This window comes from Diospyros lotus, chromosome 6 (genome assembly GCF_014633365.1).
Source record: "Diospyros lotus cultivar Yz01 chromosome 6, ASM1463336v1, whole genome shotgun sequence".
Lineage (NCBI taxonomy): Eukaryota > Viridiplantae > Streptophyta > Magnoliopsida > Ericales > Ebenaceae > Diospyros > Diospyros lotus.
In genome coordinates this window covers 220,951-239,073 of record NC_068343.1, presented here as the reverse complement: position 1 = coordinate 239,073, position 18,123 = coordinate 220,951, and the positions used below count along the sequence as shown (strand labels likewise).

Sequence of the window (18,123 nt, the reverse complement as noted above, 5' to 3'; positions counted from 1 at the left end):
ATGGAGAAAAACGAGGCGAATGCGTATGATGATGATGATGATGATTTGGGGAAGCCAGGTGTTGGTGGTGTTGGTGTTGGTGTTACCTTGGGAGGCAGCAGCAGCAGGGCCACCGCCAACCGGGATAATAAAGAAGTTGGGAAGTCGACCCCCCGCAAGGAGGAGGAGGAGGAGGAAGAAGAGGACTACTACAACTACTCAGATCGGGAAGATAATGGCGGTCTGGCCGTGGCTATGGCTGTGGGGAGGAGGAAAAGGAAGCCCCGACGGAGGCGATCCTCCTCCTCCCTCTTCAACCTCCTCCTCCTGCCTCCTGCTTTCTCTTCTTCCGTCCCCTCCCACGCGCGGCCTCCCCCTCCCGCACGTGTATGCCACCCTCCCTCTCTCTCTCTCTCTAAATATACTGTCTTTTTTGTATTTTTTTTTTCATTTTGTGGTTGTTGGCTGTTTTGCAATTAATTCCATGTTTTTGTCCCTTAAATTATATTTTGTCGCAGGTAATGGTACTTGATTCTATTTGGTACCTCTCTCAAATCGATAAAGTTTCAGATTTAATTAGGTGATAGATAGACGCATAGAGATTGACCCGGATCTGTACTGTTTGTAAACTAAGACTTCTCTGATTAATTAATCAATTGATTGCAATTGCACGTGCCCCTAGCTAGCTAGCTAGGATTTATCTAGGGGTGTCAACGGACCATTTATCTAGGGTTTCAATGGTTTGGATTTGTATGATTTTATAAAAATTCAGTATTCGAACAATTTTTAACGATTCCAAAAAAATAAGAACTGTGATCGAACCATTACATATATAAAATTAAATCATGACCAATCCGTCGCATCGGATCGGTTCTATCTAATTAACATTTAGCTTTTAAATATTTTTATAAAATATAAAATTACAAATAAATTTGTTAATTAAAATAAACTCATAACTTCATTAATGCTTCAAATCTTGAAGTAAAAGTAGAATAAAATAATTCATAAACTATCTCATCAAATGAGATTACATTAACCATTTAACATAACAATAGCGCATAAAAGTCTAGAAATAAAAGAATTTATGAATAACAATAACCAACAACAAAAATGAAATAAACAAAAACTAGCAAATTAAAATTGCAAGTAATAATATATTTATGCTTATTTATATATATATCTAAAAAATTATAATATATATACAAGTATAATATTGGTTCTGGTTCAGTTCAAACTACGGTTTCAAAAGAAAACCAGTAATCAAGTCAAATATATCGGTTCTTAATTTTTTAGGATCAGAATCTAACTGTTGAATTGTAGAACCAATTTAAAAGGCACAGTTCTATTCAATTTGATCCAATTAACAGATTTTCAAATATTTTTTTACACCCCTAAATTTATAGACGTGGTGACTGGTGAACCACCGCCACCGCCACCGCCACCTAGCGCCTACCTGTATAACTAGTAGATATGAACACATTTTATATATAGCTCTTTCGCTGATGTTTCTCTATGCCCGCCCGTACTAATTAATTGGTTTAAGTATATATATCATCAGTGGGTTTTTTTTTACCTTAATTAATGACACATATTATCCGAATGCATATTTATTTATGACCCAAGCTGCAGCAGCAGACGTATGCGCGCGCGCGCACACACACACACGAGCTTATGACATTCAGCTTTGATGGAAATTTGCATCACACACACACACACATCTATATTCTTTCTTGCATACATAATTAACCTGCATTAAAAATATTTTGTAAAGGAGACCAAGCATGCTCTCTAGGCTCCAATGGTTTCCTTCATTTTCAATCATCTGTTGATCGGCTTTCCCCCCAGCGAGAGTCCTCCGGTCATCTTTGCCATGGCTGGTAGCCGGACCCCCTCAGATGCAGCGAGTATCAGGGTTTGGGGAAAGGTGCAGCCGAGGTCCCATGGTTTGATTTTCTCTTCCCCTCCTGTTTCCTTCTAGCTAGTTGCATGCGTTTGGTGTGGAGGTGGAGTAGATCAAAGAAGGCAGGTTGAGCAGCTTGGCCTACGATGGTGGAGGAGCAAGGTGGCTTCAATGAAAGGGTAATCTGTGCCTGGTGGCACGTAATCAGTGTGTTCGGAGGCTGGTTTCTTCTGGCTTGAGGGACGATCGACGATGTTAGGTGGCGACCGGTTGGTTAAGGACTGATAACAAAAATATCTGATTAACGTGAATGCATTACTTGGAAGCATAATTTATGTTCACAACATTTTGGTATATTAACTGCTTGTTGTTAGGCCGTGAAGTCTGGTTCTTATGTGCTTTGAGATTTGCTTTTGCAGTTTAATCAAATTGAAGTTGATATATGCTCGATGGGTGATTAATTAATTTGGAATTTTTAATGGATTTGTGCTAATTAATTGAATTAGGGAATTGATCCGACAACATTGAGGTTTCTTTTTGAAAAGGAACTTCAGGCGAGTGATGTAGGCGCCCTCAGGAGAATGATAGTTCCAAAGGTTTGTACCTTATATATATTCTCTCTCTCTTCTAATTTCTGAATCATATTGTAATGCTCCACATCACCTGCACTGAAATCCCTATGATATATATATATATATATGTTAATTACTTGTTCCCATTCACCACCACAATCAATTTTTAGTATTGATGTTTGTGGGAAATTAAACTTGATTTCAGAAAGCAGCAGAGTCTTACCTTCCTATCCTCACAGACAAAGAAGGACTTTTTATCAGCATGAACGATATGGACGGTGTCCATGTTTGGAGTTTCAAGTTCAGGTACGTCCAATTTAGCGTCTTGATGAGGGTGGTAACAAGCCAGCATTAGAAAATTATTTGTCAAAATATGTACCAGTTAGATGGATTCTATATGATGAGCCGTTAAACACGTCTCACAGATCACAGTGGCATCCCAATTATTAACAACTATATATGCTATTAACCATCTTATCTACATATATATAGTCTAAGTTCCGTATATATATATATATATGTATATATGACTTTCATCCCATTGTGAATAAACTCTTTAATTAAGTTAGACCATGCTTAGGTTTAACACACACACACATATTTATATGCATGCCATATTAATGATCGAAGGCTTTAGACAAATTGGTTGGAATAATTCATTTGCAACTTGAAAGGGCCCACTCAAGCTAAGCTCCTTGTCCTTAGTACTTAATTAGTAGGACTGCCGTTCTTAAATGTTTTACCCTTGGGCTTCAACGGTTTTGCTGTTTGCCTGCTTATAGCCCAGTCCTTGGCTCTGGTAGTGGTAGTTCCATGTAATCTTCCGGATTTTGTTCGTAGAGAGTTGGTTTCCCCTTCTTTAACTTGCTGGTATTTCGGTTGGCCCTGTTCTCCATGAAAGCGAAAGGAAGGAAAAAAAAAAACTTCGCAACTTGCATCCTTAATTTAAAGATTTTATATGTATTTATTTTCTTCACCTTTTGCCATATATATTATGCAGATACTGGCCGAACAACACCAGCCGAATGTATGTACTCGAAAATACTGGTGAGATCTTCACAGCCTGAAACCCACACCCTGAAGGGGTGCACCGTGTGATCACTTTGTTCTGGATTAATTTCCTTGCTTTAATGTTTCCTAATTAACTGGTGTACATTGTGTACGTTGTGTTGTGTGTGTGCGTATATATATATATATATATATAGGTGAATTCGTCGGCACACATGGCTTAAAGCAGGGAGACTACATGATGCTGTATCAAGATGACCGAAACCAGAAATATGTATGTATATAAACCAATTAATTAATGGGAAGGGTCTTGCATGCATATATAATGCACCTTAATTATAGGGCTTGTAGTTTTAGCAATTATTTATTATTGTGGTTAATTTACAGGTCATTCGAGCAAGGAAAGCTTGGGAGGAGGAGGAGGAGGAGGAAGATTTATCTACGACTGATCATGATTCAGCGGTACTGGTAAGCGATAATAATAGTAATAAAGGCGCGAACGATCAATACGATGATGATGAAGAGGAGGAGGAGGAGGAGGAGGTGCAGGTAAAAAATATGAATAATTATGTAGAGGATGATGATGGTGGGGCGATGGGTTTTGTGTCGACGAATGATCGCGATCGTGATCGTGGTCATCATCATCATCATCATCATCATCATCATCAAAGTAGTACTAGTGGGACTGCGACTGCCGCTGCGTTATTCTCGTCGACGACAGAGACGGAGACAGAGACAGAGTACAGGATGCTGAGTAGTAGTACATCCTCGTATTCCTATATTTACGAGACCACTTCCACATCCTCTCACGACTCCTACTTGTTTGATTTTTGGAGCGGACCCATGGCTTACACCTCAAGCCTTCATCCTCGTTTTGGAAGCTTCGACGTCGACTCCATTGACAGCTCCTCTCTTGAGGAGCTTCTCTTAAGCTTCTAGCTAGCTACACCGTATATTATATTATATATATATAATAACAATATTAATAATAGTAATAATATTACATAGTAATAATAATATGACTTACAATATTGGGAGCTACAGAGATCCACATATCCGAATCTGCCGCCTTCAATATATATATATATATATATGCAGTAGTTGTACGTAGGTATGTTCTCTTCTCTAAATCATGGGTCCCTATATATCTATCTACCTATCTATCTATCTATCTAATGTATTAATAATCAAATTTTAACTAGAGGGCTAGAGGCTGCATGGAGTATTTATTTGCATGCTAGACAGACAGCTAGCTAGCTAGCTAGGGACGACAAAAACTTTTCAGAACTTCCATGCGTGCATTCTTGTCTTTTTTATCCCAATTATAAAGATGGATTGGGTTTTGGTCTGGCGTCTTTAATTAATTTACAGCTGTTTGTTTTTTAGTTTGGTACTGCATGCAAATTTTAATTAATTAATTACATTGCTGGCTGGCTCTCTCTACAAAAAACACAAACGTGACTTGTTTTTTTTTTATATGAATTGGGAATACCATTTCAAATAAAATTCAAAGAGCTTGATCCAATTAAATTTATTTTCTTATAGGTACTAATAATTTTCACGCAATCACCCAATTAACTAGACTATTACTTGAATTAACTATAATATAAAATAAAATAAAATAAAAAGGTGTTCCTTGTTGCGCCCTTTAAGCAATGTAAATCAATAATATTAATTAATGCTCAGTGTTGTGGCTGATTAGGACCTAGACATCAGAGAGAGAGAGAGAGAGATAAGAAAAATTACTTTTTTAAAAAAAAGAAAAGAAAATTACAACGTCCACTTATCAATTTCTTAAAGCTTATTAGTTAGTCATTTTCTTTACTGAATAAAACAAAATATAATTAGATTAGGTTAATTTGTTTAATTGTATTATAAAACTCAATTTTAGTTCATGTATGTATGTATATACACACAACACAATTAATCCATGATTTATTATTATTATTATATATGCATGCGCATGCGCACGCGCACGGACTAATTTACTTGAGGACACGGATAAATCTTTGACATAGCTAAATTTTCAGAAAATGGTCATCAGGGCCCGTCTAGCTCAGTCGGTAGAGCGCAAGGCTCTTAACCTTGTGGTCGTGGGTTCGAGCCCCACGGTGGGCGATTCATTTTTCGGCTGAACCAATTATCATTTACCACTAGTTTACTGTACTTTTTCCACGGAATATAACGTTTACTTCACGTGTGTAAAATCATAGGGGGACTACTGTGGGTTCTACTTCTACCCCTCTCTCACACTTCATGCCGGGGTGGGTCAGGTAAACCCAATTCAAACAAGAGGACACATTTCTCTCTCTCTATATTAATATTTATACATTAATTTTTTGACCACCCTACCTAGCTTCACCTCTACAAACAGAGGCACGCACTGGCTGGCAGCGGGTCGACAGTGACACAGTCCTTTCTGTTGCGGCGCCCATTTGTTCGTGGAGTTAGAAAAAATAGATAAAAATAATAATGCAATTGCAATGGCCCAAAAATGAAGAAACTGAGTGAGGTATTGGACCCAATATTATCATAGATCACGTTATTTATATAGAAAATGGTTTATAAACTCTTTTATAGAGTAATATATCGTGATATATTGCAATTTTTGTTCATTTTCTTCTCTTTTTCTCTGCCCGCCTTGCCCTCGTCTGCTCTCATCTCCTCTCATCGTTACAACCTCACCACCTCGCCATTATCATTTCTCATTGCTTCGCCTCTACCGCCTCTTCCTGCCTCGCCTTGCCACCTCACCTCCTCATTGTTGTATTTTTTAGTAATTGACGACCATCCAAACCAACCGAGGATGCAGCGGTGGCGACGGTCAACAAGCAACGAGGGCGAGGTGGGTGAGAGAGAGAGAGAGAGAAAATTTTAGATCTTGAGTTTGGATCATTTATTATAAAGACAAATTGATCATTTTATCATTCTATAAAATATTATGTACATTGCCTTCGATATAAATAGCATTATCTATATCATCATTATCCTACATAATAAATATACTATATTTGTGCTTAAAAGCATAGAAAAAAGTTATATCGATATGGATGACAGTGCTTAATAACATGTTATCATGTTCGTAGTCGTTTAGAATTCATCCTCGGATTGCCGAAGACTATTAGACTAAAGAGGTACCCATTTGAATGGCCAAAAAGGTAGGCATGGACTATATCTATATCGAAGGCCAGCTAATTCTACATTCAAATAAATCAACAAGCAGCAATAGAAAATATATACATGCTGCACATGGTTGAAGATTTTCCAGTTGACATTTATATGCTGGGGGAAAATTTTAAGGATTGTACCTAATTAAATTAATAGTCTAGCCACCAATGACCTCATTGTCAATGAGACTGTTTTTCTTCCAATATTATTGCACTCGTACAAGAAAAAAACACAATTAACTCAGGTTTCAAGACTGCAAGGACAAAGATGTACCCCATATCCGGAAAGAGGGCATTTCGATCAGTTTCTTCTCTCCCGATCGAGCAAGCCCGAGCATACGTGAAGGCTTTCAGCAGCACGAGTGAGTGGAATTAATTGACTTCATTCATGCTCTAGCTACGCTTTGATAATTTATGACATGCACAAGTCCAATATTTTTATTTTATTTTCAAACTCCTCGTCTCCGGAGTATTTGCCCCTGCTTCAATAATCCCTCAGACTCTAAAAGATTAACCTACGTACCCATTTAAAATCCAACTCCTCTACCAAAACTGCCATAGATTTTCTTATGATTCATATGAAGTTGAGCAACTGAAACGCTGCCCCCTCGTTTCTTTCATTTCCCTCTTCCTTGTCCGCTTCACTCCTCTGTATCTTCCAACCAAAGAAGAACGAACAATTCACTTGGATCATGCACAAAAAGATCTTCCCCCGGACTGGATCAGTTGGTTCCCCGCGTACAGGTCTAGTGTCAAAGTTTAAATTATTCCTTCATGCTCACCAATAATCCCCACATGAACACAGCCCATCCCTGAAATGGTGAAACCTTTTCGAATCTCGGACTACAATTTCACGATTCACAATCTTGGAAATCAATTTAATGGCAGTATGACAGTCGCCACAAACTCTAAGGTTCTTAATAACATGGATTGTCATGCCAGGAACTGTATTCATCACTCCAAAAGCAACAGCCAACTTTTCGCTGTGAACTCGTAGTGTCATTTCCTTCTCTTCCTCATCAACATCATGAAGAACCGAGGTCATATTGGGAACATACCCGACCTCCTGCAGCCTCAGAGTCAACCCTTCCAAGTATTTGTATATCCTTTCATGTTGAGGATGCTCTCTGTCTCCCACCAAAAATACATGAACCCTACCTTTAAATTCAACCAAACTGAACCCAGGCGGTTTCACAAGCCCTTTATTCTTCATTAATATTCTCATCCTTTCCACATCTTTCCACCTACCAGCATCAGCATATATGTTGGAAAGCAACACATAGTACCCGCAATTGCTTGGATCTAATTCGAATAATTTCCTTGCAGAAATCTCTGCAAGCTCCACATTCTTGTGGATCCTACATGCAGCAAGAAGAGAACCCCAAACCACAAAATCAGGGCTCACCTTCATTTCTTTGATCAAATCATAAGCCTTCTTAAGAAAACCAGCGCGGCCAAGAAGATCGACCATGCATCCATAATGCTCCACCCCAGGTTCAACATCAAAATCGCTCTCCATGGCTTTAAACCAATACCAGCCTTCATCCACTAGACCTGCATGGCTACAAGCAGCTAGAACTGACACAAAAGTTATATAATTAGGTTTGACCCCGGCGTATATCATCTCGTTAAAGACTTCTAAAGCTTCTCTTGGACGACCATGCATGCCATAGCCAGCAACTATAGCAGTCCATGATTTCACATTCTTCTCCTTCATGCGGTTAAATGCTCTCCTTGCTATCCCCACTCTCCCACATTTGCAGTACATGTCGATTAGGGAAGTGCCCACAAAAATATTATCCTCCAAACCCATCTTTATGACCTATAAAAGGAAAGAGGGGGGAGGTGTTTGCAAAATTAAACAACTACAACAGAATAAGATTATTAAACACGTAAACAGAAATTCCATGTTGTCAAAGGTTTGCAATAATTTACCAGATTCGCCCGTAATAAAACGAAAAAAAAAAAAAAAAAAAAGATTCAAATACCTGATCATGTATACACTTGCCCGCTTGCAGAGCCCCAGAATGTGCACAGGCTAACAAAACAGCAGACAAAGTCGTAGCACTGTAGCCGACATCTTGATCTCTTAACATGTCATGAAACATTTTCAGTGCCTCAGCAGAGAATCCATTTTGTGCGTATGCCGCAATCATGGAATTCCAAGAAACTTCATCCCTGTGAATCATCCCGTCAAACACCTTTCTGGACACCCCTAGGTCACCACACTTGGCGTAGGCGTCCATCAAGGTATTCGCAACGCCCAAATCGTCCTCAAAGCCTCTCTTTATCACAAAGCCGTGAACCCCCTCCGTGGTAGGCTTCACGGAAACACGAGAACAGGCAGACAAAACCGAAACCATAGCGACGGAATCTATGTAGGCTTCTTCTTGGTCATTTGCACCCTCGTTCTCACAGTAGGATTTGAAAAGCGTTAATGCGGCGGCGGCATTTTCGTTCTGGACATACCCTGTGATCATTGAAGTCCAAGAAACAACATTTCTACGAGGAATTTCATCGAACAGCCTTCGCGCGTCGTGCAACTGGGCACACTTGGAGTACATGTCAATGAGAGCAGAGGAGACAAAGAGGTCTGATCCGAAGCCGAAGACGAAGGCTTGTTGGTGGGCCTGTTTGCCTGAAAGGAGATCGGAGAGAGCGGAGCAGGATTTGATGGTGCAGGGAAAGGTGCAGCGGTCGGGCGTCAGAGATAGCTTTCGCATGGAGGAGAAAGCTCGGAGGGCTTCAAAAGAGTCGCCGCTGCGAGCCAACTGGGCGATGACCGAGTTCCAGGACGAGACGCTGCTTTTATCAACATATTTGCTGAACAAGGATGTGAGGTTGGAACTGGAACTGGTTGAGTGGTGGCGGTAGTGTGGGTGTCCGTACGCTAGTAGTCGTTTGTAACAATCTGTGATTGCGCTAGCTGAATTCGAATTTGAAACCTTCATTCAGACGGACGCCCCTTCTCTGTCGGTTAAAATTGGAAAGACTTCCAACATTCAATTGCTTGCTACTGGTCTGGATATATATATATATATATATAGAGAGAGAGAGAGAGAGATGCACGGTGAGTAAGTGTTAAAATGGTAAACAAGCAGAGAAGATGAATTGCATGCGGGTGAGCGAGACGGGAAGCTCCGAGTATCTTTCTCCGCTCTCCAATGGTTAATAGTTCATAAGCTGTAAAACGATAACGTTAAAACTCTTGACGGTTTTTGAATTTTTCGGCCAGAATATCACACACACACACACACACACACACACATATATATATATAGATTGAAGGAAGGAATTTTTTTTATTCACAATTACATTGGAAAACATAAACATGCAGCTCTGTCTGTGAATTCCTTCAGATTGTATTATTAAGCAGAACAAGCAAACAATTTCACAGATACACAAGCAAAACCAAGCCGCCGCTGTAGTACTTCCCCCCCCCCCCCCCCCCCCCCCCCCCCGGGATAACGAAATTTGTCACTTAATTATAATTTTACCAACATTTGTTGCAAATGTTACAAATCAAAAGAATCACCCAGGATCAAGATCCCAACTCTTGCTAAAATTTTGCTCCTTTTGCAGAGTTGACAACCTGGCAATAAGAATAACAAGGTTACAAAATAAATAAATGAAAAACAATATCATCATCATATCTTGCTAAATCATGAATGGGTAACCACTTCTCGAATCCATATATATGTGGCCATGCAGCCAACATCGAGCCAAGAAATAAACAAAAAAAAAAAAAAAGAGAACGCTACTACTCTTTTTCCCATGAGATGAGAGCAGATGATGGATCTATAGTTGATGGCTGGCTGACTCTGGCTCTCGCATACTTCCCCGTTCGACTAAAGAAGCCTAAGATGTGCAGTATCGTTCAATCTCTTTATCTGCCAACCCATCTTCCATGAATGTTGCAACACTGTTATGGAAGAATCTTCTATGCAAATCCTATGTGACATCGCTGGGCTGCACCCAAGAAGGCCTGTGAGAAGACACTTAATAGGCACTGAGTGAGTGAAAACACCAATACAAGAAGAAACAAACGAGGAACTCTTGACATTTATTTCACTCAGGCAGCTTTGGCCATGTGGTTCCCGAGGAGACATCTCATCATCAGCCTCTTGATCTCCAGTTGTTCTCACAAACTGCAGCCTGCTCTTACCAGATTTCTTCCTTGACAGCCCTTGCCGCTGTTTATGAAGCAAATCCCACTGTGGTGGTGGGAGAGAAGGCCCAAACCGATGATCATGAATTGATGAGTTTGTAAGAGCGTGAGAACTGTGATGTGTAAACTCTTCACTCTCATTCTGAGAGGGGGGAGAGAAATCTGATCTGAACTTTTCTGGTAGTCCCACAACTGTTCCATTTAAGAACTGCGCCATTCGGAATTCAACCTGCCTCAGTGACTCCCCTGATGGTGCCGAGAAATCTGGCTGGAATCTGTCCATTAAGCTCGTCATTTCAGACGTATATATTTCTGATCGGTGGCAGCCCTCCCAATGCCCGTGGCTCATCTCCAGAAGTGCTTCAGAGCACTGTATTTGTTCTTCTGCCAAGTTCATCTCCTGGTGGATTGATGCGTAGACATTTTGATCAAATATAATTAAGAAGCAAATTAGTGAGATAAAAGCTTGGTATGTTTTTCTTGTATAATTAAGAACCAAAATAAAAGAATGCAATACTATAAATTTTGATAACAAATATCATAAAAATTGAACTGCAATATGAAGTGCTATAGAACACCCCCGCAAGCAAATACATTCGTCAATGAAGTGACAGAAAAAGATATAAAGGAGTGTGTTCCCTCACCCACAAAAGGGCTTCCATAAGGAATACAACATACTATGCCCTCAAGAATCACCCAATAAGTTCCAGATTAAAATAAAAAAAAAGACACAAGCATAATATATCCCTGACTGCTACTCATGCAACTTCTACCCCATGAGAGCAACAAGTCTAAAATAGAGAATGGTATCACTAACTCATCATCATCGCCATCACCACAAACCTTAATCCCACTAACTAAACATTCAAAACAGAAAGTGAAAAATAAATAAATAACTAAAAACTCCCTGCCTCCCATGAATGAAGAAGGAAGTGACTACAAATTTTATACTAGCAAACAAAACAAAAGGCACCAATTTACCACTGCCCTGGCACACATTGTACGAGGATAGATTCAAGGCACATAGTCCAGAAAAAGGTCCATCCTAGGACGGGCCCCTCAAATCTCCAAATCCCTTTCTAGGGGAAGCTACCTCCGTGATCACACGAAGAACCATAAGACCAGTGAACAAGAAGTCACGGATGAATGCCACACCCAAATGTGCTCCTGATTGACCATGTCCTGACATGGAATATTGTGTAGCACCAGCATGCCAAAAGGCTCTCCTGGACTTGATGATCACACCTAAATCACAGGAGCCAAATAATATAATCTGAAGTTTAACAAAAGCACTAAGAAAAACATTGTTATCTTTGCCAACTAGACATGCTCGGTAGAAAAAACAAAATGAAACAAAAGAACTCTGTCCTAAACCCTCAGTACCTCTTCATAATGCATGACCAAAAGCAGTACAAACCTATCCAAACTCACCAAGTAAATTTAAACTCAGTCTTCAGCCTTGCTCAATAAAATTCCCTCTATAACTTTTCTAACTTGTCAAGATATAAACCTTCTCATGAATTTCTCCACCACTAGATCTCAAACTGCCTTGGTTTTAAAAGAATGCCCAAGAGGAAGCTCTAACTAAGAAGTCAATAAATTAGCAAAAATAATAAGATGAAGCAGTCAATAAAGAACCCATCCTACAACTCGAAAGAGGTTTCCAATGACCAAACGTTCTCCACCTCCTCCACTGTAACAATTCAACACAAAAACAGATTAGTGCACAAACTAGAGACAGCCTCAAAACACAAAGGACACATCTCAACTCAAATACCTAAACTTCATATTAGAAACCCTACAATGTTGAGATGAGACACTGAAACAACGTTGCATCCCTCCTCCTGTGTCCCTCTCAGGCATAGCGGGCATGATGAGATTCTATCACTATGATAGAAAATCACAAATAGCTAAGACTTATAACAAAAAAATAAATAAATATTCCTGAACCTCTTTAGTTAATGCATAATTTGACTCTGGGAATACAAAACATAATCCATTGCTCCACTTCTTCCCAAAACTCACTCCTCCGTGACATGTAAAAAGAAAGCACTAGAAAACATGATCGTAGCTTTTGTCCAAATCTAACTTATCAAAAAACAGCGAGCATGAGATAATAGTCCACACATTCATTGAGCAGCAAAACCAGAAACCCCCTCCCCCCAAAACACACACCTAACTTGCTAGAAACTACCGGCATTTATTATGCTTTAGATGAGAGATCACACATTTGCTGCCCACCAAAATGGCATCAAGAATCACCTCCCATCAACCCCCACCCAAACAAAACCACTCCAGGAATCTGAAAGCATTTACATATATTAGTAACCTATTGTATAAGAAATCATCCCTCTATCATCATTTCAACTGATTCAATCATATGCCCTGCTCCTGTAGAATTATGACCATTCTAATCCACCATACACATGCACTCTTATTTAGCTAAGAGATTATAAGTAGATACCAGGCTGAGAGCTAGACAGACTAATAGTGTCAACAGCATATATTGGTCAAACAGATCATGATGATGTTTCAAGAAAGTGTTGCACTTTAATCAGGAGATAATGTCCTTGTTAGAAACTTTATTTTTCCCAACACTTTGACTATCTGTCAATTTCTCCTTTTGCTATAAACTTGTTCCATTCCATTCACTCTCTTCACAAGACCATCTATTGGTCATTTGGTCTTCTTCTTCTCACATGAAAAAATAATTTTATTGGTCTCACACATTTTATCTTCAATAGAAGCCACTCTGACCTTGATACAAATAACACTATTTTTAATTTCTTCTTTTCTTGCATGTACGCACATCCATCTTAATACCCCCATTGTCATTACATTCAAACTCTGCACATGTTGGTGCTTTACTGCCAAACATTTCATGCCATACAAAAAAATTAATCTTATAGTCATCATATAAAACTTTTCTTTTAACTTTAGTGGTGTTTTACTATTACCTAAAACACTGGACACATTTTTACATTTTGCCCATATTCTATAGGTAACATCTTCATTAATCTCCACCTTTTTAGTTGGGATGACAATTTTTACCCAATCCGATGAGTATCACATAAATTCAATCTGTCTGGGGCAAGTATAGACTGAGGACCCTACCCAACCCAAAACACAGTTTGTCCATATTATGGTTTCATGTTGGTTACAAGTCTTTTAGGTTGATTTTGTGAATTGAACATTATGACCCAAAACACAATAATAGGCAACATCGAATCGAACTTTTGGCATAATTGAAGTTCTGGAAAGAAAAAGGGCAACAGGCCACTGTAGAGGCAAGATATAAATTCTAGAAAAATTATTAGAGGAACTTTAATTTGTTAGCATGTTGCCTATAAAATTTGGATTTAGAATAAATTCATCTGATAGTTGAATAAAATCAGAAACTATAATTTGTCCAGTACAGTTTAAGGATGTTAAATCCAGAGAAGTTTGATGTTTGGGAGAAAACAGTAAAAAAATATGTAGAGTCTTAAATTATTTGAATATTAAATATGGAGAAGAAGAAACGAAGAAAAAATCATTTTAAGAGGTCATATGAGGTTTGAACCAAAAGAATATCTTGCCAATATTAGTAGTCCAAAGATAAAACCCTCATTTCCTTGAGGTCCAAAAATTAGAAGATGTCCAAGAAGTTCAAAAGTATGCTGATAAAATTTCATGTAAACATAAAATTAATCAATCCCTGAAAAACTAAAAAGTTCTCAAGATTCTCAGACTTGGCAGCTTTGAGTATTATGTGTGAAAGGGCATTTTGGTCATTCTAGTGATAAGCTTCAAATCTGGAGATTTAACCTGATATTATTGGTGTCAAATTATGCTTTGACTAATCTATGTGGAATTTGAGGTTTATTTATTTGTTACATTAAAGTGGTTAAGAGGTTCCTTAACAAGTAAAAGTGACCAAATTTGAACTGAGATTAACAGACTTGAAGGTTGATTTTTCTTTTTGGCCCTGGGTAGTTGAACGTTGAATTTAATTTGAGTACTACAAGATTATTTTCAATGAAAAAATACTTGACAATTTTAAATTATCAGAAAATCCAGGCCACTACACACTTGCACTATACATCTATTATAATATTCCCATCCCAGTTACATTCATATTTGCATGTAGTGTTTTCCTATCCAACATTCCATGCCATACAATAGAACTAGCTTACAAAACGTTTAATAGAACTTCTCTTTTAGCCTTAAAGGATTTTACAATTGCATAACATGTCACATGTACTTTTCCATTTAACTCTTTCCCTTAATTCTATGAATAACATTCTCAATAATCTCTCTGCCTTTTTGGATAATTGATACAAGATGTTTGAGCTGATCTTTTCTAGAATGGCTTGATCTTCCAGTCTCAGCATAATATCATCTACATTTTTATTTTCACTAAATTTACATTCAGTATACGTGGCTTTCTCAATCTGCTTAATTTTAAATATTTCAATTCTAAAATATTCCTTTATACCTCAAGTTTAGTGCTTAGGCCTTCTTTTAACTCATCCACCAAGACAATATTATCCACAATAACATACACCAAGATACCTCTTATTGGTTACGTTTATTGAGTTCAACAATCACTATATTAAAGAGATAATGGCTCAAAGCATCTTTGATACACTCTAATTGAATTAGAAAAACATTGGTTAACTCCTTTACTAGTCCAAACATATATTTTTGTTCCACAATACATGACTTGGAGAACCTTATATAAGCAACTCTAACTTGTTTCTTCTCTAGAACTGTTTATAAGACTTTTATGGAGATTCTGTCACAGGCTTTTTTCTAACTTCTTAAACATCATACACAAATCTCAAATCTCTTTGTTTACCCTCTGAGCTTTTCTAGCTAGCACCTTCTCTAGTATATAACTTCAATTGTTAACCTACTAGGCATTAAACCAAAATGATTTTAGACACCTTGGTTTCTGTTATTAACCTTTGCTTAATCAACTCTTCCAAAGTTTCACAATATAGCTCATTAACTTAATCCTTCTAAATTTTTTACAAATTGAGCATCTTCTTTATTTTTGTAAATAGGCATTAAAGTACTCCTTCTCCATTCATCATGCCTCCTCTTTTCCTATGCAATTGAATGTTCCTATAAAACATATAATTCGAATCTTTTTTTATAAATTATCAAGATGTCCAAATTGAATATTTATTTTTTCATGTTTATTGAATAGATTCAAGAAATACTTCTTCAATTTTTAATCACCCGTCATTTACCAATACCTTTTGGTATTCATCTTTTATACATTTCACTTGGCTCAAACTCTTACTCATCTTCCTCCTGATTTAGCTTACTTATCTATGTATGTGTAGAGCTTTCTCCATCTTTTCTGTAGAATCAGTTGCATACAATTTCTAGGGCTTCAACAAAGCAGCTGCAACAATTCAAATAAGACTGAGATACTCAATTCTGTACAAAAGGAAATATTGCATCGAATCTTTTAGTAGTATTGTATGCCGTAGTATAGCTTATTGAAGGTCATGCAGGCTTGCAATAGATCTAACCTAAGGCTTGAGGAGATGCAATCACTGGATCTAGCACACATTCAGGTCCAGTCTATTTTAGCAGGCAACAAGTTTGAGATAAACAAATGTTTAGTGTTTGTAAATTTACCAAACACAGTTCTTATATTTTTATGGAAGAATCAAGAATCCATATACGGTACTAATAACATGTCCTATCAGATTCTGTGCTAAATAAAGCTAACATAACAATAAAAGAGCTCAATCACAAAAATGCCACTCCACTAAATCTAGACTGATGTGTCACGTCAACAGTTCCCAAAAAGAATTTGCAAACTAAACCTCAAGAGAGTGTTTCCCTCAGTGTATTCGTCCTGTTGTGATATCATAGCTTGCAGAGTCATTTTATGAATAACGTTTACAAGGTAGTGGAACATTTACCCTATCCTATAGAATTATTAATATAATTACCTTCCAACCTTGGAACTACTAAAGTGTGTGTGCGGTGCCTTCTCATGGTTCGGTTTCAATGGAGAATAGAAAGAAAAAAGTAGAGGTGTAGGCATAGAAAAGGAGACGGAGGTAACAGAAGAGGAAGGTATGAACCTGACAGACAGAAAGTGCAGTAGCTCGCGCCCGATCTAATGGAGACGTGTAAACTGCATTAAATCGAACGCCCTGTGATTTCAAGAAGACGGCCAAAGCTCTGGCTTGTCGCTTGCCATTGGGAGTGAGCGCAGCCTCAGGACAACGGCCAGCAACCAAATCTGGCCTCAAATTCATGTGCCAGTCGCCGTGGGTGATGAAGAAGACCTCGGTAATGGTGCGGTCATCGTGAAAGGCAGCATCCGAAGAGAAGGTTCGGGGGAAGTGGGGGGGAGGGGGTGGGGGGGCGAGGACGTTGTAAGGGTCCCAGACCTTGATGGAGGGGCCGAGGCGGGGAGTGCCCAAGGAGGAGAGCTGAGGGGAGAGCGGGGAGGCGGAGGCATGGCAGGGTAAGATCTCAGGCTCCTGTTCCAGAAGCTTCTTCACCAAAGAGTTATCCCCGGATTGTCTTCTTGCATCATTTCCGACATTATCGTCTGCCTCCTCCTCTTCCTCCTCATCGTCGTTTTCTTCTTCATCTTCTTCCTCCTCCACCACTTGTGCAGACTGGGAAGCACCCATAATATGTGGGCAGGTAAGATCTCTTTGGTTTGGTTTGGTGGGACGAATTCAAGCAGGATGGATCTTGAACCAGTTATTTAGTGAGATTGAATTTCGAAATAATTGGTGATTGGTGATGGGGGGGTCTGTGTATGTAAATGATAAATGTATGGATGTAGGGTAGGGGAATGGATGAGCTAGGGTTTGGGTAAAAATTGAAGGGGGCAGACAGTGAATGTTTGTTAACGAGGGTGGATTGGAGATGGAGATGGTTTGTGAGTGGAAATGGAAATGAAGAAATTGAGATCTGAGGAGGAAGAGGCTGCTGCTGCTTTTTTATACATTGTATGCAAAGATGGGGGGATGGGTTGGGTGGGTGTGGGCAGATCTAGGGCTGTGACTCTGATCTCCCTCTCTGCCTCTGCCTCTGCCTCTGCCTCCCCCTCTTCGTCATTTGTTTCCTTTTCCTCTTCGCTTTCGCGTGTTTCCCTCGTACTAGTGGGGGGAAGGATGGGAGGAAGAAAAATAGGAGCCGAATCTGATGGTACTGATGGAAACGGGAGGAGTGGAGTCAACTACTACACCAACACCTCAAGATTAAAACCAATATAACTTTTTTTATTACTATTATTTACTTATTGCATTAATTTTTAAATAATGCTATCGATACATCTTTGTATACACCTTAAACTATATAAAG

The 18,123-nt window shown here is 38.8% G+C and overlaps 3 protein-coding genes and 1 non-coding gene across 4 annotated transcripts; 2 read left to right on the top strand and 2 right to left on the bottom strand.

The window, feature by feature from the left end:
• On the top strand, positions 1–3,999 carry LOC127803621 (B3 domain-containing transcription factor FUS3; the record flags this gene model as incomplete). The annotated part of the gene is made up of 6 exons (XM_052340010.1): positions 1–366; positions 2,386–2,475; positions 2,657–2,757; positions 3,452–3,498; positions 3,657–3,733; positions 3,847–3,999. Coding segments are annotated over exons 1-6 (834 nt in total), but the record flags the coding sequence as incomplete, so codon positions are not given.
• Positions 4,000–5,504: 1,505 nt separating this feature from the next.
• On the top strand, positions 5,505–5,577 carry TRNAK-CUU (transfer RNA lysine (anticodon CUU)). Its single transcript has one exon. It is a non-coding gene; the product is annotated as a tRNA-Lys (tRNA).
• A 1,057-nt stretch (positions 5,578–6,634) lies between these two features.
• On the bottom strand, positions 6,635–10,081 carry LOC127803948 (pentatricopeptide repeat-containing protein At3g26782, mitochondrial). Its single transcript, XM_052340612.1, has 2 exons — positions 8,615–10,081; positions 6,635–8,448 (listed from the first exon to the last, which is right to left on the bottom strand). The coding sequence occupies exons 1-2, from the start codon at positions 9,575–9,577 to the stop codon at positions 7,405–7,407; spliced, it is 2,007 nt and encodes a 668-aa protein (XP_052196572.1). The 5' UTR covers positions 9,578–10,081; the 3' UTR covers positions 6,635–7,404.
• Positions 10,079–17,668, bottom strand: LOC127803950 (uncharacterized). The gene is made up of 2 exons (XM_052340620.1): positions 16,884–17,668; positions 10,079–11,194 (listed from the first exon to the last, which is right to left on the bottom strand). The coding sequence occupies exons 1-2, from the start codon at positions 17,442–17,444 to the stop codon at positions 10,475–10,477; spliced, it is 1,281 nt and encodes a 426-aa protein (XP_052196580.1). The 5' UTR covers positions 17,445–17,668; the 3' UTR covers positions 10,079–10,474.
• Between the last annotated feature and the right edge of the window lie 455 nt (positions 17,669–18,123).

Excerpts from the sequence above, each read along its gene's own strand:
- LOC127803948 (XM_052340612.1), bottom strand. The coding sequence starts at position 9,577 with ATGAAGGTTTCAAATTCGAATTCAGCTAGCGCAATCACAGATTGTTAC. Across the intron at positions 8,449-8,614 it reads GCAAGTGTATACATGATCAG|GTCATAAAGATGGGTTTGGA; the intron begins GTATTTGAATCT and ends TTCCTTTTATAG.
- LOC127803950 (XM_052340620.1), bottom strand. The coding sequence starts at position 17,444 with ATGGGTGCTTCCCAGTCTGCACAAGTGGTGGAGGAGGAAGAAGATGAA. Across the intron at positions 11,195-16,883 it reads CTGCACTTTCTGTCTGTCAG|GAGATGAACTTGGCAGAAGA; the intron begins GTTCATACCTTC and ends TCAATCCACCAG.